The sequence below is a fragment of the Phascolarctos cinereus genome, unplaced genomic scaffold (genome assembly GCF_003287225.1).
Source record: "Phascolarctos cinereus isolate Bilbo 61053 unplaced genomic scaffold, phaCin_HiC Scaffold_5;HRSCAF=322, whole genome shotgun sequence".
NCBI classification, from domain to species: Eukaryota; Metazoa; Chordata; class Mammalia; order Diprotodontia; family Phascolarctidae; genus Phascolarctos; species Phascolarctos cinereus.
The window spans coordinates 464,702,316-464,722,808 of record NW_027555958.1 but is presented as its reverse complement, the minus strand read 5'-3'; the positions used below and the strand labels follow the sequence as shown (position 1 = coordinate 464,722,808).

The 20,493-nt window shown below is 43.4% G+C and overlaps 1 protein-coding gene across 2 annotated transcripts in view; it reads right to left on the bottom strand.

The window, feature by feature from the left end:
* Window positions 1–9,169: 9,169 nt before the first annotated feature.
* EFCAB7 (EF-hand calcium binding domain 7) overlaps window positions 9,170–20,493 on the bottom strand; it is a 56,088-nt gene continuing 44,764 nt past the window's right edge. Inside the window, exons 11-14 of one of the 2 annotated variants that reach the window (XM_020993035.2) lie at window positions 20,021–20,169; window positions 13,057–13,266; window positions 11,362–11,469; window positions 9,170–10,403 (exon numbers count right to left, since the gene is read on the bottom strand). In XM_020993035.2, coding sequence (XP_020848694.1) covers window positions 10,329–10,403; window positions 11,362–11,469; window positions 13,057–13,266; window positions 20,021–20,169 — 542 coding nt within the window. In that variant the 3' untranslated portion in view covers window positions 9,170–10,328. The other variant, XM_078156681.1, reaches the window with a different exon arrangement.

Below are 20,493 nucleotides of genomic sequence, written 5' to 3'. Positions count from 1 at the left end.
CATAGATCACAGGTCATCTTTTTTTTTTAATTTTTTTTTGTTTGTTTTTTTAGGCAATTGGGGTTAAGTGACTTGCCCAGGGTGACGCAGATCACAGGTCATCTTTAGTCCACAGCAGATGCATTTTGAGGTTTAGAGATTTTCACAGAAGATGCAAACCAGCCAATAATGCTAAAAGCAATAGGCCTTCTTCTCTGATACAAGGGCAAGTGATTATCTTGAGAATAAAAGGAATAAAGACGAGACAAGGAAATAGCCAAGCTCACCACCCCCTCCAGAGGCACGGGTGAGACTGATCTCCTATCAGGAGTGGGGTGCCCGGGGTCACGACCTTGGTGTGATGACTTCCATTCCCAGCTGGAGAAGGTGCCTTCCTGCCTGGCACCCTCAAAGTCACCCGACTCCAGACTAACTCAGGTCCACGATGGACCCCCCTGATGTGATGGCAGTCTGGAGCCAGTCCCATCCCTATCATAACTCAAATTCCTGGGGTAGTCCTGAGGACTTCTGAAGGTGCCACAATCTGACCTCTCTCTCTCTGGTTAGATATAACTAAGCCAAAAAGATTACTCTCTTCTTGAATCCAGTACTGCGAGGGGTTGCCATTTCTTGTCCTATGAGGCAATGGTCACTTGACAATCTACCCACCTGGATTAGTACTGCTCATCCTTGCACCTGACTTAGGGCTATTTGTTAAGTCTATATTGGAGCTTTCTGTCTCCTGGTTCAGGTCTCAGTGTTGTTTGTAGTGAACAGAGAGCTGACCTCTGAGCCAGGAAGCTCTGAGTTCAAATCCTACCTCTACTAAATTTTGGCTGCATCATCCTGGGTAAATCACTCGACCTCTCAGTGCTCTAGGCCGAACTGCATTGGTAGAGGGATTTTTCCCATCCGGGAGGTCCCTCTGTCAGTGAAATCAGAGGTAGCGGCCCTACCTTGCCAAACTGAGATAGTGCTTGGACACCCTCGGGTCACTCCGTCCTCACCAGGGCCTCAGGCTTGTCTCTCCCTGCCCTCCAAACTCTCTCTCTGCTCTGATCATGTTGCTACACAGCAAAACAAGTATCTGAGCCCACAGGGCCTGCAAATGATTTACTATCACGAAGCCAACAGATGTCTGAAGTTAATGTTAAACATGAGGCCTTGAATTCTGAAGCCAGAGTTCACTTTAATGCCAAAATAGATGTGGACTCTTCTTAGGATGGAGTGGTGTTTCTGGGACCACGCAGGCAAAAGGCTGGACTTTCACATTCTCTTTAACATTCTGGAATCTTCTGTATAAGCGGTCAGTGTAGAAACATACTTCTAGAAAATATTAATTACTCAAGACAATATTTTATAGAAATGTACCTTGATATATTTCAGGATATTCCTCAATACATTTCTCTTTAAAATATATTTCAAGAGATGATATGTCTCTTGATTCTCAAATAGCTGTATTGGTCCTAGGAGGCAGAATTATTAGCAAGGAAATATTAAGCCATGGTTTTAAAGGCTTCTCATTGGTCTGATCCTCTGGAGGGCTAAAGTATTTCCAAGGGCAGTGAGCAAGGGACAGAGTGGAGTTCTCCCTTTAGAAGACAGACAATGGGGGCGCTGGATGGCAAAGTGGATAGAGCACTAGCCCCTGAAGTCAGGGGGATCTGAGTTCAAATCTGGCCTCAGACCAAACACTTGACACTTACTAGCTGTGTGACCCTGGGCAAGTCACTTAACCCCAATTGCCTAAAAAAAAAAAATTAGAAGATAGACAAGTTGACCACCCTAAAGACTGATGGCCAAAAAATGCCTCAGTTGCTTTTCTTTTGGTCCCAACCTGTGATTTCATCTGACTAGGGAGCACCCATGTGGAAAACCCACAAATACAGTGACACGGTTTTAGAGCATTGCCTGGGGCCATGCCATATGGACTTGTCCACGGCCACACAGTACATGTCAAAGGTGGGACTTGAGACCATTTTCTTGACTCCAAGCCTGGCCCTCTGTTATGCCTGAAGTCCCATCTTCTGTAAGAAATCTTTCCAGATCCCCCTTAACGCCAGTGCTTTCCCTCTGCCGATTATCTCCAATTTATTCTGTTTCCATCTCGTTCTAAGGGCACGCGGTCTCCTCGTCACTGTTAGCTCCTCCCCGGCTGGGACTGCCGTGACCACTTGTGTAGCCACAGCACACAGCACAGTGCCTGGTCCATGGTAGGATTCCCTCAAACACACCTCTGCTCTGACAAATGGTCAGTGGACAGTGCAGATATTCTTACCGCAAACTGAACCAGAAGCCAGACAGAAGGAAGTCACAGCTAAATGGAAGGATGGCTCCTGGTTCTCTTTGGAAAGGCAAATAACGGAGGTGGCAGGATTTCATGGGTAGATTCCACCTCTATGACACCTCAAACACCTGTCTCTGCCTAAAGGCCTTCCATCACCATCTCATGAGGGAGGCCCTTCCACTCGGACATTTTGTTAGGAAATTTCTGCAAGTAATGAGTCGAAGTTTTGCTCATGACTTACAAAGTGGAGCCAAGTCTCAAATCCAGGTTTTTGGATTCAAAATCAAATGGTCCTTCCACTGCACTGATGTAAAGGGCCCATAAAGGGGTCAGATTGGCTTTATTAACACCACCCAAGCTAATTTATAGGTCAATGATTTTTCAAGGTCCACGTGGCCACATTGATAGTCTATTGACAGGCAACAGGTCCATTGATAAGCATTAAAGATTTCTGAGGAGCGTCATGGATCCATGCAAAAAAGATTATTTTGATAGCAATGTGAAGAAGAGAGTAGAGGTGGAGAGAGAGTAGGGGTGGCAGGACCTCTTAGAAAGCTATTGTTTTAATCTACCTGAGGGCCTGCACTCTGCCAAGGGGGTGGCAATGGAGTCCTGGATGAATACCACTCGTGAATAGAGCGCTTCTTTTTGGGATGTTCCCAGGGCTCTTCCCTTGTCACCAATGAAATGGGTCCAGTGTAGCCATGGTATTGACTGAGTGGCCGAAGTCACATTTCTCACTGAATCTTGTATTGTTTTAACGTAGGAGTGGAAGCGGTCTTGTGGAAGGAGAATCTCTGAGAGGGCTGGGACTTGCTTGACAGCCCAATGTTTGCAGCTTGGAAACCAACCGAGAGGCCCAATGGAACATGCCGTCTATGCCTTTCAGTAGGTGTCACACAAGTGAATAAACACGGTTTCCTGCAGAGGAAGCGCAGGATCTCAGAGCTGGAAGGGACCACTTAGTTCTACTTGTTCTTGAATGGGAACCCCATCTCTGTGGCCATGTAGCCTCCCTAACCCTAACTCCTTCTCTGGAAGACCTCCAGTGGGAGAATCCTAATCCCACCACAGTCTGTCCCAGAGTTCCAGTGCTTAGTACAAAGAGGCACACAGGAGCTTAATGAATGCTTGTTGCCTGTGACATATGGACAACTCTTACAAGCGCATCCTTGTAAACACTGAAACTTGCCACCCCTTTGGCTCTGATTCGACCTTCTTTCACATGACAGTCCTTCACATATTTGAAAGCAGCCATCATACCGCCCCCCCGTCTTTTTTTCCACTCATTCTATTCCCACCACACTTGTCTTCTCTTCTCAAACATTCCTGGTCCCTTTCACATGGGATGATTTTAAGACCTTCACCATTCTGACTGCATTCTTCTAGATAATGTCTGGCTTATTAATGTCCTCCTTAAAATGCATCACTGAGAGTGAATACCATTCTCCAGATGTGATCTGACTAGTGCAAAATAAAGTTCAACCATCACTTGATTCTGGACACTGCCTCTCTTGACGCAACTAAGCCAGTATTAGGTTGTTGTGATTATATTATTTTGACGGCCACAATAAAGCATCAACTTATATTTAGCTAGCAGTGCACTAAGACCCTCAGATCTTTTTCAGGCAATCTCTTTTAGCTATGCCTCCCCCAAGTCTTCTGCTTGTGATGTGGATTTTTTTCAACTCAAGTTGAACACTTGGTACTTACAACTGAACATTTCATCTGTCAGATTTGTCCCGACATTCTACTCAGATTTTGGAGGATCCCAATTGCCTATCATCCAACATGTTTGCTTTGTGTTACCTGTAACAGGATGGATCATGGGTACCAATATCCACCCACACCAGGCTCCATTCGAGGGGAAGCATATTATTTATCCACTAGATCATCCTCCCACCACCCACAAGTAATCTCTTCCCACCAATATTCTCTGTTTCTGTGTCTGTCTGTCTGCCTCGGTTTCTCTCTCTTCCAAACCACAGGTAGCTAAAGCCTTGGAATGTATCTTCAAGAACGGCCATCGTCTCTCTCTTCAGCTGCTCCCCCAAAGTCATCTCTGTCCCCTGCAGGCTTCCAGCTGCTCCCATCTTACTCATAAGGTCATCTTCTGCCTTCCTCCTCTCCAACTCCACTTTCAGGCTAGGGATGGAAATGACTTCCTCCTTGTGGGTCTCCATCTCCAGCTGCAAAGTCTGCTCCAAAAGGTGGAGGATTTTTGTCCTCCCTGAGTCCCTGAGGACCTGAGGGAGCTGGTATGAAATACTGGGAGAACACGGTCAGTGGGAGAATGGCCGCTGACCACATAGAGGAAAAACTGAAGGCAGAAATCCCCTTCTTAAAGGAACAGATACAGGCTGAGCAACATTTAAAGGAAAACCTGGACACGAGAAGGTGGGAGAATGAACAGCACCCCATGTTTTCTGTTGGAATATGGCTAGTCCATAACAGTGCTTGGCTAGGAGACAGGCTAGATCTGCTGTATGACTATTTTATATTAAAATACGAATCTGTGAGCAGGTCAAAAAAACAGAGAGTGGAAAAGATCTATAATCATTCAAAGGAGTTTGGTTTGTCCATCCACACAAACACCAAGTAGAAGGGCGGCCAGTGCAAATGAATCTGACAATCACTAACATTCTGTTTTATGTGGTCAACACTGTCCCTGTTATCCTTTGTTTGGTCAAGACTTTCCCCCACTCTTAGTTGTGAAAGGGATCCTTCTTCTTTCCTTTCTAAGTTGTTTACACGACCATCTATCCATATGGAGTTTTACTGGATCAAATGAGATCCCTTAGCACAAAGCCTGGCACATAGTAGGCACTTTAATAAAAGCTTGTTCCCTGGAGGTAAATGACATGAGTTAGTTAAACCTACTTAATGTCTGTCAGCCTGCTTTATAGCTTACCTGGTGGGGTTTTCCTCCCCAAATTGTGAATTCTTACCCTAGTAGGAGGCACCTTTGGAACACTATGCTATGTTTGCTCCTAGGTATTGAGTATCAATTCTGTTACATTGACCAACTTCTCTATTGTTTTTTAAACCAGTATCAAATAGTTTAAATGACTATTGCTATGTTTGAAATTGGAACTGCTAGGCTTCTCACTTTTTTCATTATTTTTCTTGAGATTCCTCCTCCTAATGAATTTGGTTTTTATTTTAACTAGTTCTGTAAAGCAATCTTTAGTGGCTGTATTTGTATGGTACTAAATCTGTAAATTACTTTAGATAATATGGTAATTTTTATTACATCAGCAAGGCTGAAGTACAAGTAATTAATATGTCTATAATTATTAGATCTATTTCCATAAAGAATAGCTAGTATTCATATCAACTCTGCATGTCTTGGTAGCTGGACTCCCAGATACTTTATACATTCTGTAGTTATTCTGAATGGAATTTTTTTTTCTCTTTCCCTTCTAGATTTGTCAATAACATGCAGAAAGGCTGATTATTTTTGTAGGGTTTTTGTTGTTTTTTTTTAATATTCTGCTATTATACTGAGATCAGGAACTGTTTTAATTTTTAGTTGACTTCGTAGCGTTCTCTAGGTAAACTTCTATGTCATCTGTAAAAAAGAGACACCCTTTTCTTTCTTTGGTTATACTCAATCCCTTAATTTCTTTTGCTTGTCTTATTTTACAACTATGTCAAACAACAGTGGTGACAATGAATATTCTTGCTTTCCCCTGATCTTACTGGGAAAGCTTCTAGTGTATCTCCATTACAGATAATAAAAGCTTTTGATTTTAGTTTATCATATGAAGTACTAGTCTATCTTTTCCTATTTTTTTTTTAGTATTTTTAACATAAAGGGGTGTTATATACTGTCAAAAGCTTTTACTCGGTATGTTATAATTATTTGACTTTTTATTAATATGGCCTATTATCTTTGTAGTTTGCCTAATAATGAACTAAACTGACATTCTTGGTATAAATACGACTTGGTCATGGCATATCACTTTAAATAATACTAACCTCTTTGTGACGAATCCTCGTAAGTTCCTTATTCTGCTTCAGATGAGAGGTCACTGGATGCCTGCACTTCTCAAAACCTTCCTCCATATTTGCATGTTCTCTTTCTCACGTGTCCCATTTATATGAAATAGTAGGTTTCCCACCCTTCTTCCTTAATTCTTTCCTAACATATTCCTTATCCTGGGTAGTGAGCTGGCACAATGGATAGAATACTGGGCCTGGAATCAGGAAGACATGAGTTCAAATGTGGCCTCAGACAGTGGGCAAGAAACTGAACCCTGTATGCCTGCTTCCTCATCTGTAAAATGAGCTAGAGAAGGAAACGGCAAAACCGTTCCAGTATTTTTGCCAAGAAAACATTGACTGGGGCCACAAAGAGCCAGACACAACTGAAACAACACAGCGACAACACCACAGTCCCTTTGATCAATATTCTTTAGAGATAGAGGTTTACATTATTTTCTTTCTCCTTGGTTTAGGTATATGGACAATATTTGCCTCAGTATAGTTTGTTAGGATCTCCCCCTCTCTCTCTTTTTCTATTTTCACAAACAATTCAAGAACATTGGAATTGTTCTTTGGATTTATGATAGGACTCACTGGTCTTGTTAGTTTTCTTTTGAGAGCTACTTGATATCTTCTTCAACCTTTTTTTTTTCTACCTGAGCTTGGGTTAATTAAATTGTCTCATTTAAAAAATATTTTTTATTAATGAAATTACCTGTTATTTGATTCACCAACTGTTTATGATTAAATGATTTAGCTTCTATTTAAACTTGAGTTCTCTCTTCAGACATTCTTTATTGGTCACCATATCACTGCACTGCAGGCAATAAAGGATATTTTAAATATTCTTGCATTTGCTTGTGAGGTTTTCATTACCTAGTTTGTTGCCATTTTTGATGAAGCTGCCAAGCACAGCTGAGAAACTTGTATATTTCCTTTTGGTAACTGTCATAGAATTGCGTTACCCAACTTTTCTAAAATCTAATTCAGATCCTTAACTTCTTTTTTAGCTTCTTGTCAAATTTGTCTGAAAGGGGCAAATTGATATTCTCAACTATTATAGTACTCTTTTTAATTTAATTTGCATTTTTTTCAAGTACTTTGATGCTATACTTTTTGGTGCACGCATATTAATTACTGATATCATTTAATCATGGAATATTTAAACATAATGTGGTTTCCTTGCTTCTCTTTTAACCATGTCTTTTTTTTTTTAATTGTTGCTCACGATCACAACCTGGGTTTTGTTTTGTTTTCTAACTTGCCTGAAGCAGAAGAGGATAGCAGACCTCTATTAGGTACAGCTTGCTTTTCTATTTAAATATATACTAAATTTTACATGTAACTTTCAACTGCTTACTTGTGATTCTTTCTGCTCTATAATATTTTCTATTCTGTGCATTCAATCCCTCTTACCCTTCCACCTCCCAATTAAAAAAAGTCTTTTTAAAAAATCCCTGCTTTGTGATGAACTCTCTTAAGTTCCTTATTCTGGTTCAGATAAGAGGTCAGTAGATGCTTGCTCCCCACAAAAACCTTCCTCCATGTTGTATGTTCTTTTTCTCATGTATCTCATTTATATACCTTATGGGTTTTTTTCAATCTTTTGTCTTTGTTCTAATATTTCTTGTTCTGTCATGATTCCCTGACTTCTGCTTGCTCCATTATATATGGGGGGGGGGGGGAGACTAAGCAATGGGGTTAAGTGACTTGCCCAGGGTCACACAACTAGTAAGTGTTATGTGTCTGAGGCCTGATTTGAACTCAGGTCCTCCTGACTCCAGGGCTGGAGCTCTAACCACTGTGCCACCTAGCTGCCCCCTGCTCCATTATCTTTTTTCAGAGAGTCCATTACTGGGTGGACTGTAGTATTTTTTCTTTGACGCAGAAACTTTATATTTTGGTGATGCCATCCCTGGTTGTTTTCAGTTTCAGTTTTCTTACAGGAGGTTATTAGTGAATTCCATTTTCTCTTTGCCCTCTGGTTCTAGTAGATTTGGATAGTTTTCTTTTATGATTGCTTGAAATACGGTGCTCACCTTTTCTCACTGATTATGGTTTTCAGGGAATCTAATGATTCTTAAATTATCTCTCCTTTACCTCTTTTTCAGGTCAGTTGTTTGATAGTTGATACCTTATGTTTTCTTTCTTTCTCTCTCCCTTTTTCAACCGACCTGCTGTCTTTGTTCTAATATTTCTTGCTGTGTCACGAGTCCCTGAGTTCTGCTCACTCCATTATATTTTCACGGAGTCCACTCCTGGGTAAGGTTTTCTATCTTCTCAGCTATTTATTCTCCTCTAAATTGTCCCCCCAGCTCTCATTTCATTTATAATTTCACTTTTTCTCTCTTGCTGCATTTCCTCCAAACACTTCTGCAGTCCTTGTGGCTGATCCACCTTTGTAATCTGATGGCACATTAGCTGGAAATGAAATCAAGGTCGGGATGGCTAGAGCCGCCTCCACACTGGTCTTGGGACTTCTCTTTTATTTAGCTCTGTGAAGTGCAGTCTAGATCGACTTTACCTCAGAAGAACTATGTCTACACACCTACGACCCATGACTGTGTTGGGAAGCACCCTCCACGGAGGCTGGCTGTAAATCTTCTATGATTCATACTTTAAAAGGCTGCGTATGGACTAGAAAGGTTCAATGACTGGCACGTGGTCCCACAGCTTGTGTGAGAGGCCATATCCGAAGGTGCTAAGTCATCCATAAATCGAGTCCACTACTCCATCCATTACGATACACCACATAAATATTTTTTAAATTAGTGATAAGTTGTTGGGCAGTGGTCTACATATAAAATATGTTTTTAATTCTCTAACTTCATTCTTTATACAGGTTATACATATTAAGTACAATGAAAGATGAAACTATGGCAACTGGTGTTTTTAATTAGCTTTAAGTTGTTCCTCTTTTATGAGATGAATTTGTTATTTTTATTGTTTTTTAAAAATTCACAAAACAACAATTTTATTTTTATTTTGACAATTTTCTTCAATTTTGGATGGTGCTACACTTTGCCATATTTTCTTGCTAATTCAAAAAACCTTTCTTTATGCAATAGTTGCATCCTTATTTTATAGATGTAAAAACTGAAGTCAAAAGAAGTTAACTGATTTGTCCAGGCCACTCAGACAAATAGTTATAGAGCCTGAACTAGGACCCAAGTCTCCTGATTCCGAGCTCAGGATTAAGAATTTATTAACCCATACTGCAGATGTCTAAACTGCTCAACAAGAATTAAATAAATGGCCTTTCCAGAACTGAGCACCAGCACATGCTGTATGTAAAAATAATTAGAGTTCTACAATGGTGTTCCTATTTCACAGCTGACGTTTACTGGTCTCACATTCTGTCACAGAAGACTGTGTAACAGAGTTCTGTTGTGCTAGTTGATAAATAATTTTTTCAAGGACTGGCGCTACCCTATTAAACTAGGTTGAATATACTTACTACCTATTTTAAATATAAGTACATTTTAAATGTCTACATATTTATAAATTTTAAACAAATCTACAGATAAGTTAGTAATAATTACAGTTGGCTAACCTACTGAATATTTCACAAATTCCCTGTTTTATATTCTCATTGCTTTTTTCTCTCTGGTTATTGTAATATAAAAATAAAAGCGCCAAATTTTGCTTTAAATGTCTTTTTTTTCTAATTAGAAAATAATTTAAATGTCTAGCCTAATGATATTTTTATATTTTAAGGATACAACTTCATATCTTTTAACTGAGTAAGACATACTAAATATCTGTGATATTTTATATAAATCATTTAATGTTGCTGTGGCAAAGGCTTATTTACAATTGGTTGACCTTAATACAAATCAGGAAGGAAGTATTAAGCAAAATACACCCTGGATTTACTCCCCAAATGAGGAAAATGGAACCCACTGAAATGTATCACACACACATACTGTAATCAACAATACACAACAGCTAAAAGGGAGGCAAAGCCAGAGAAGCGACATTCCTCATGACTCAACTGGTCAACAGAGAACAGAATTACCCTGGCGTCGCCCTTTGTGGTCGGGCGGCGTCAGAGGAGTCACTGTCCGAGCCGGCCTCACGACATGAGCGAATACACACAATTATAGACCCATTCTTGTCGTTCGTTCATGGGCATCACGTGCTGACAAACCTGCGAAGGGAAAAATGACCAATAAACAAAAGAAAGTGAGAACCTTACTTTCAGGTGGTTTTTGGTGAGCCAACATTACTGAGTCCTCCACAACAAATAAAGATGAGATCTCCCAGCTATGGAACATGGTAATCTATGATCTGACTCTTAATGACGTAATCCAAACCGAATTAGGTTGTACCCTCAGCCCTGGGAGAAGAGGAGAGAAAGAAAAGAAACAGACACTTGTCTCTCCTTCCTCCCCAAGCACTTGGCACAATGCCTGGCATGCAGTAGGTGCTCAGTAAATGTTTGCTGAGTGACTGAGGAAGGCTGGGCCAGGGAAGGCAGAACGGTGAACACCATCCTCATTTCTCTTTCTCTACCCACGGTCACAGTGGCTCAGCCTGGCTCTGAGCCCCCACTTCTGGCTGAATCTGAATCCGGGATGCTGCTCATAAAACCTGGAAATTACACGCCTCAGAGCTGAGACACCCAACAGAAGATCTAGGGTAGTGGATAGACAGAGGGTGGAGTTGGGGTAAGAGGATGCGAGTCCGGTTCTCAGCTCTGACTCTTTGGGCCTCAGTTTTCCTATCTGTAAAATGGACATAAAACCTGTAGTGTTCACTGCATAGGGTTATCATGAGGGAAATGTTTTATAAACCTTAAGTCCTAGGAAGACAAGGGATCACTACTTAATCTATTTCAAGCTGACCAGGCTAGGTAGTGGCTGGGTGAGGTTACAGCTCCATTTTACAAATTAAAAAATGGACATGGACAAGGAGAGTGACTGGCCTTGTCTGTTCCACAGCTGACCATTGGCAGAGCAGGGCCTGACATGCCAGGACTATCCATATGACTGAGGCATTAATTACTCTAATTAGATTCTGACACTGTTTCCTTTCCTATTTGCATGTTCACTAGGACCACAGCAGGATTAAGTGGAGGGTGTAATTTAGAAAAGAGTATTCTTTACCGTCATGGATTTTGGTGCCACCTCCACGGCGAAAATGCTGAGACTTCTGTTATTTACACAGTTTTTACTTAGCTCATTGTTGACATGAATAATCACTTTATTTTCTGACTGTAAAACAAGATAACATTTTTAGTCCATTAGCTTGTAAATAACCATGAAGACCTTTCACATCCCCGTCTCCCTCCCGCAGGTGCCTTCTGCCACTTCCCCAGCATGATCAGCAACATCCCTCCTCCTTGAACAAGCCCACCTCCTTCCGGTCTCCAGTCTCCTGTGCCTAGCGCGTGCTCTGCTCTTGTCTATCCAAATCCTCCCCATTCCTCCTCCTTCCATGAGCACTTCCCTGACTCTTTGAGTCCACAAAGTCTTCTGTGTCTGATATCCTAATGCACTTCATAGGAAATACGCCACAGCCGAGTATCACAGCGTGTAACTGCTCACCATCCAATAAGACTCTGGCTTTCTGGAAGCAGAAGCCTGGCCTCACTCTTCTCTAGATGCCCCATGGCATCTAGTACAATGTCAGGACATTTAGAGACCTTAATGTGTACGTGACTGACCAGTATTTCCTGTCAATACTGTATATATTTGAGACAAAAAGATGCCCCAGAACTTGAAAGAACTGACCAATAACCTAGAGTTTCTTTAATAATCTTGGCTGGGTCATGCTGAAAGATCCAGAAGTTGATTTGAAATAAACACGGGCTCCCTCGGGGAATAGGGGCAGGGTGGCAGAGAAAACTCTTCTTCTATGTCCACCATGTCACTCGGTCAGTAACAGAACAATGCAGGAAGATCAGTGAAGAGGGACAGGGGACTGGCAGGGGCAGCATTCAAGAAGGGGCTGCGATCAAACGCATGGCCAGACGTGCCCACACACAGACACCTGGAATGTGGTGGATAAGCCGGCTGAACTAGTGACCCTAACGCAAGGAGGTGAATCCGCCTTTGCCAAGACTCAGGTCTTCATCCAGGGCAGGCCCCTCACTCTGGGTGTCCCTCAGGTCCTGTCCTGGGCCCGCATCCCTCCTCCCTCTGCTCTATCCTGAACATAATCACCAATGTCCTTGCTGCTGGAACAGAAGCTTCCTGAGAGCAGGGACGGTCTCACTTTTTGTATCCATATCCCTAGGGCTGAACACAGACCTGGGCCGCTCAGTGATCGACTGAACGAGGGCTTGTCTAGCACTGTGGCTGGCACAGAGAAGGCACCATTCCCTTCTGGGACCAAGTCCAAATCAGGCCTGGCTCCAGGAGCGTGAAGCTGGCAGCTGGTACAGCTAAGCATTCGCTTGGGAACACAGTCACCGTAAGGTCACCTTTAACCTTTATGGTGACATGAGGAACTTCCAGAAACCCGTCTCTAAATCTGAGTGATTCTGTGGGAGCCAAGCTGAAATTTATGTTAATTTAACCATCAAGGAAAAGTTGCAAATCCACTCCTTTTCCCCTCTCTTCAATTTCTGGTAAGTTTTCTGAATAAAAAAATTAAATAACAAGGATTTCAGAGTTCCTCTAGAATAACACTGCCCTAAATTAGGAATCCTATGGAACCAGAAAGGGTGAAAAACAGCTTTCTTGAATTTTTTTAAATACTGATATAACAGAAAGTTTCTTTGGCCAATCACAGAAAGGAGATGAGACAGTATGAGCATATATGGAAGAGAGTTAGAGACAGCCAGTCACAATGAATACCTTATTTTCAAGAACTGACGTGATGCGGAAATCGCTTTTGTAGGTATGTAGGAAGACGCTCTCCTGGTTGTCCAGGGCTTTGGCATCGCCTTTGTTCATGACAGATTGGCAAAGAGCTTTCTCAAAACGAAGGCCACCGGACCCCAGGTGGACGGCCTTAATCCTGGGCCGGCACTTCTCAGCGTAGATGTCAATGACAAATGGGCATGCCTGCAGCAGGGAAAAGCAAATGAGGATGTGACATTTATGACTTTTGTGCTCTGGGACAGAACATACACTGCACTCGCCACGCTCTGCCCATCCGAGTTATCTTGTTCACTCTCATGACACTGTTGCCTAGGACATGTTCCTGTCTGCCTCTCTCTGAGGACAAACCTTAAAGAGATGGACCCTGTCCTCTTCTGCTTCCCGTGCTTGGCCCTGGGCCCTAAGCATTGTAGGGCTTCCTTAAGGCTGGTTTGAATTGGGCCAGTTCAGCTTTCCAAGCAAACAAGCCTTGGACTCCTGACCTTGTAAAGGGTCATCGGTTAGCGTGAGAAGTACAGAGACAAAGGAAGAAGACTAGAAGCCAGAGAGGTCAGCTTCTTTTTAGCACAACTCTTGCTTCCTTTGGGTCAAAGGCTTTCTACTGTCCTAAGATCTTGCGATGTTTTCTTTTACAATCTTAAATCAGCTAAAAGGATGCAGAAAGCCGGCCTTCTGGGACACAAACCACTTCCAAACCCGAGCTAATTGTGGCCAAGGGACCTGCCCCAGGGTTCAAAACAGCAAGTTCTCTGCCTTTGCTAACAGCTCTCTCCAGCATCCTGCCCTGGCTGTAGAAGAGAAACCAAGGGAAAGCCCAAACTGACCAGTAGAGGGTGAGCAGCCACATCCATTTCTTAATACAGGAGGATAAAACAACAATCCCTACCTATGGGAACAACTCAAGGTCCCTTTTCAATAATGATTTCAGATACTTTAAAAAGCTGGTTTTATTCATACAGAGCTTAAATACAAATTCCTGTTAAATTTTCTATTTTAAAATTTGTGGCCACAACATTTATTTGGCCAAAGGATGAAGACAAGAAGACAACAAGAAAATGTTTTCAAAGTCCTCTTTTCAATAAAAAAAAAAAAAGGAGGGAGGGTGGATTTTAGGTGGTACTTAAAGGAAGTCAGGGAGGTCATTAGAGTGAAGGAAGGAAAGCATTCCAGGTATGAGGGACAACCAGAGAAAACAGCCAGAGCCGAGACACAGAGGGTCTTGTTCTTGGGACAGCCAGGAGACCAGGGTCACTGGGTCAAAGAGTGCATGAGGAGTAAGACTCGAAGGTTGGAAAGGGAGGAGGGGGCAGGTTATGAAGGCATTTTGTATTTGATCCTGGAAGCAATAGGGAGCCACTGGAGTTTGAGTAGGGGGTGACATGGTCAGACTTTGGAGCACAGAGAGATTGGAGGCAGGCAGACCCCCCCAGTCCAGGTATGGGGTGAGGAGGGTCTGTCCCAGTGTGGCGGCCGTGTCAGAGCAGGGAAGGGGGTGTCCTGGAGAGATGTTACAGAGGTGGTCAACACCAGCATGGCACCAGCTTGGTTATGGGGGGAGTGAGGAGTCCAGGATGACTCCTAGGTTGAGAGCCTGAGGGACTGGGAGGGTGGTGGTGCCCCCCAAAGTAACAGGGAAGGTAGCGGAGAGGGAGAGAGGGAAGGTGCTGAGTTCAGGTTCTCCAGTTTTACAGAGAGTGAGACAGAGATGCAGAGAGATGACTCAGTGAGGAAGAGAGGGAAGGTGCTGAGTTCAGGTTCTCCAGTTTTACAGAGAGTGAGACAGAGATGCAGAGAGATGACTCAGTGAGGAAGAGAGGGAAGGTGCTGAGTTCAGGTTCTCCAGTTCTACAGAGAGTGAGACAGAGATGCAGAGATGACTCAGTGAGGGAGAGAGGGAAGGTGCTGAGTTCAGGTTCTCCAGTTTTACAGAGAGTGAGACAGAGATGCAGAGAGATGACTCAGTGAGGGAGAGTGGCAGGATCTGAATCCAGGGCTCTCCAACCTCCAAATCAAGCCCTCTTGACTCCAACATGTTTTATATCGTTGCTGAGGGGTCACAGCCAAGGCCGGCAACATGTGGACTGTATAATTCCTGAACGTAGTATTAAAAGGATAATTAATGAAAAGCTGGAGGGGGAGGTCATTATCACCAATAGGATAACTTCATAAAAGAACAGGAATGAGAAACTATGTTAACAAGTAATAAATAAACATTTATAAGAAGTACTTGTGTCCCAGGCACTGTCCACTGGGCATACAGAGAAAGGCAAAAATCCAGTTCCTGCCCTCAAGGAGCTCACGGTCTGACCGAGACAACAAGTAAATAAACAGACACCCAGAGGAAATCGAGATGGACTAGGTGGAAGGCAGCCCTAGAGTGAGGAGCAGTCTGGCATCTGGGGAGACCAAGGTGGGATGTAGCTAACTCTCCAAGGAAGCCAAGACAGCCTGGAGACGGAGAGGGGAGGGCCGAGATGGGAGATGGAGCCTAGCACGTGGGCCGGGAGGGCTGGACAGTTCAGCGTGTGTGTGGGTGAGGAGTAAAATACATGAAAATCAGAAGGGTGGCAAGGGGCCATGTTGGGAGAGGCTTTAAATGCCAAGCAGAGGGCAAGGATGGCACTATGACAGAGTGCTGGCTTCAAGTCTGGAAGACCTCACTTCAAAGCCAGCCTCGGACACTAACAGTTGTGTGACCCTGGGTCAGTCACTTCATCTCTGTTTGCCTCAGTTTCCTCAAATGTAAATAGGTATAATTAAAGCACCTACCTCACAATTTTATTGTGAGGATTAAAAGAGGTAACATTTATAAAGCACTTGGCACTAGGAGGCACTTAACACATTCTAGCCTTCATTGTTATTATTTTCATTTGCCCCCGGAGGTAAAATGGAGCCACTGGCGTTTCCTGAGTAGAAGGGGTGCCGTGGTCGGACTCGTGCTTTAGAAAAACCACTCTGAGAAGCCCTCCCAATCAGAGCAGGGTGAAGGAAGGCTGTCCATCATCACCACTGTTATTTAATACTGTACTAGGAACACTAGCTACAGCAATAAGGCAGGAAAACAAGGCAACCAGGATGGTACACTTAGAGAACCCTGGGAAATCGACTAAAAAGCTACTTGAAATTTCACAACGAACAACTTCAGCAAAGTCGCAGGATATAAGATAAACCCACATAAGTCATCCGCATTTCTACACATTACCAACAAAACCCAGCAAGAAGAGACAGAAAGAGAAATTCCATTTAAAATAACTGCAAACGATATAAAATACTTGGAAGTCTATCTGCCAAGACAAACCCTACACGAACCCTGTATGAAAATTATGAAACACTTTTCACACAAATAAAAACAGATCTAAACAATGGGAGAAATACTAGTTGCTCATGGGTGGGCCGAGCCAATATACTAAAAATGACAAGTCCACTTCATTCACTTACTCAGTGCCACACCGATCAATCTACCAAAGGGTTACTTCATAGAGTCTGGAGGAGCAGAAGGTCAAGCATGTCAGAGGAATCATGGAAGGTGACCTGCCAATCTCGGATTGCAAACTGTGTTACCAAATAGTAATCATCAAGACAATCGGACACTGGCTGAGAAACAGAGTGACGGATTAACGGACTAAATCAGGCACACAACACACCGTGATAAATGACCACAGTCATCTAATGTTTGATAAACCCAAAAATCCAAGATTTGGGGGCAAGAACTCATTATCTGACAAAAACTGCTGGAAAACTAGAAAGCAGTCTGGCAGAAACTAGGTACAAACCAACATCTCACACCATATACCAAGACATGGTCAAAATGGTTACGTGATTTAGACACATGAGAAAATTAGGAGAGCAAGGAATAGTTCACCTGTCAGATCTATGGAGAAGGGAAGAATTTATGACCAGACAAGAGACAGCATCATGAAATGTAAAACAGATAACTTTGATTATATTAAATTAAAAAGGTTTCGCACAAACAGAACCAATGCAACCAAGATTAAAAGGAAAGCAGAAAGCTGGGAAACAATCTTTACAGCCAGTGTCTCTGATAAAGGCCTCATCGCTCAAGTACGTGGAGAACTGAGACACTTACAGGCAGTGGCCATGGCATGGATGCAGACCTAGCAAAGGAGAGGGAAGAAGAGAGGCCAGACAAGAGGACAATACAGAAAGAACAGTGTCACACAACCCTGAGCAAAGAGTATTCAGGAGAAAGGGACAGACATTGTTCAATGCTGCAAGGAGGTCAGGGTGTTTGAGGACTGAAGAAAGGCAATCAGATCGAGCAATTAAATCATGGGTGACTTTGGAGGAAGCAGTTTCCTTGCATGAGGATACCAGACTGTAGGGCTGAAGAAGAAAATGCAAGGAGAGGAAGTGGGAGGCCCTGAGGGAAAAGGATATTTCCAAGGAGCTGAGCTGGAGCAGAAGCTGAAGGGGAAGGCAGCATTAAGTGAGGGGAGACACTGATAGGATTACCATACTGGCGGCAGAGTAGCAGAATCCTAAAAATTGTTTCCCCAGATTTTAGTTAAGCCTTCAACAAAGTCACTTGTGCTGTGACTGTAGAAAAGATGGAGAGATGAGGGTAGGTGAGAACAGAGACTGCCCCATGGGGGTGTGCTTGGCCTTGTGCTGTTTAACATTTTTATCAATGGCCTGGATTAAGGTAGAGATAGCATTGTTGTCAACCCTGTAGGTAACAGCAAACTGGACTGGATGACGGGCAGAAGTTAGGAAAATCACAGAGCTGATTCAAAAGAGAGGAAATGCAATAGGGAGCTGATATTCAAGACAGAGAAAGCAAACATAAATTTATATGGCCAAGAACCACTGTCCAATAAACAGTTTGAGAATATTTACAAATGATTCTCAAAAGAATAATTACAGAGACTAAAAAACAAAAGATGCTCCAAATCATGGGTAATGAGGAAAATGCCAATCAAAAACCTGGCACCCAGCAAACAGGCAGAGATGACAAGCTATGAAAGTAGTGAATATTGGGGGGGGCTGTAAAGAGGCAGGCCCCCTCACTGGTCGAACTGTAAATCGGTCCCACTCTTGTAGAGAGCAGGGAGGACCTAGAACTAAAACACAGCGACTCCATTCTTGTTCTCCATGCCACTGCCTGCAAGCTTGGTACCACACAAAACAAGATACTCATGGCGGCACTTTTTGGGGTGGCAACATATGGATGCTGGGGCACAAGGACAGTGCTGCAGAATTCCAAAGACTGATGTGAACTGAGGCATAGTGAAGCCATGAAGACCCCGTCCAGAGCACCAAGTGGGGCCCGAAGAAAGAACCATCAAGCCCAACGTCCGCATGAGAGGAAGTGGGAGAAGGAAGCTTCCTCCCTTCTCTGAAGAAGGGGGAGGGCTGGTCAGCCGGGGGTGACGGACAGCAGTTTGCCGAGCTGCCTTTTCCCCTTTTGCCATAATTCTTTGTTGAAAGGGAAGGGTAGGAGAGGAAGGTGGGGCATATTTGTAGGGGAAGGCAACATAAAATCCAAAGAAATAATATGAAAAAAGAAACAGCAAGTGTTACTTCATGGATGGGGCAATATGAAGTCTTTCTTGAAGGTTAAAAAATTTACTTCCTTAGTATGAGATGGGTGAGGCACGACCAAAGAGCACTTTGCCTGAAGAAGCTCTGGGGGTCCGGGCGGACCACACGTTCAACATAAGCCATGAGCAACCAAGGAACCTCACAGGAGCTTGGGCGGCATTAAGAGAGGCCCAGCCGCTAGGCACAGGGAGGTGGCAGTCCCACCGGCCATTCTACAACCACGGACATTACCACATTCTAGGAAGGACCTTGATAAACCGGATCATCCAGAAGGGTCCCAGGGGCTCAGCTGAAAGAACCGGAGGTCTTTATCCTGGAGAATAAAAGACGAGGGAGGGGAGGGGGAAGAGGGGAGCACGACGGCTCTCTTCAAGAATCTGAAGGGCTGGCTATCACTTTTTGGCTTGTCATTACAGGTCAGGGCCAAGAGCAACGGGCACATATTCTCTAGATCTGTTTATCTGTTTCAGGGAAGGAAAGACTTCCCAAGAATTAGAGCTATCCAGAGCTGAATGTGTTACCTTGAGAGTGAGTGGCTTCCCCACAATCTGAGATCTTTAAGCAAAAACCAATGGCACTCGTCAGACATTCCAGGTGGGAGTTAGACTAGATGGCCAGTCAGGTCCCACTTGACCTTGATTTCTATAGGCCGTCAACAATCATTGCCATTTTGGTGAAAAACGTCTGGATGGACTTTCCTGTTTCCACTGGCTTGCAAACAGGAATGTCACCAAGGACTGACGTGGTCCAAGCGCCCAGGGGGTTAACATCGGTGCTCACCCGACAAGTCCACGTTCCCAACAAACCTGCCCTGATCCAGGTCCTGGCCAGAGTGGGCCGACTTGGCATGGAAACCGAAAGGCCTCATTAATACCTTACCCTTTTAGATTTGGTACGAATCACTGTGCCTCAGGTTATGAAGAATGCCAGACGTGTCATCTCTGCAAAGGGAACATTCTTCCTCCTGCACCAGAATCACAGCTCATGTTCTGGGGGGATGAGAACAGAGCACCCACTACAGAAACGTGCTAGCAACTTAAACTATTTCTGCCTAGAGCGTCTACATGCTCTGAAGCCACGGAGCTGTCTGCTTTTCATGTCCGACTCCGAGGTGGTTCTAGTCTTCTGTGCTCTTAAACTGGCAACAACCAAATGTTGCACAAGACTAATTAAAGGGAGCAGAAACAAGACTGCAAATTTAGGCGCGATTCCTGCACACAATGCATGAGTACAGGGCCTGGATGAAAGAGTCTGGGAGCTTTGTCTGAAATCCAAGCCCTACATGAAAAGTTCATTCAGCAGGTTTCTGGTTGTGCAGGTGAAAACAAAAAAGGCCATGAATTAAAAACACAGGCAATGTTTAAACACTTTTTACCTCTACCATTTCCAGGGCTTTGTTGTAACCCATTGACTGCAGAGTCACCCAGAGGTCACTTGGATCTCCTTCTCGATCATTGGCTTCCATTAGATTGAGATCCATAAATCCTTGCTTTGTTAGTTCGTTCTTCTTCGTATCAAAATTCTCTGGTTTTAGGGAAAAAGAAGCACTATATGACTGAACTATTTTTCAAATATTTATATAAACCCTTAGGATATAAATGTTCATTTGTGAACAGCATAACTGGCATTTATAAATTTACAAAGAAGACTCTGAAAAGCAAGACCAACAGATGTACGGGACACAACTTTGTAGTTTCCCCTCAAACTGCATGGAACAGTCTCCCTCCTCAGAGCCAACTCCCGTGGCCCCTGCCCCCTTTAGTATTTTTAGTATCCTTGATAAACACCTTTAACTCCTTTAACCATTCTGGCATGACATGAATTCTTTTCACTAGGGATTCTTAACCT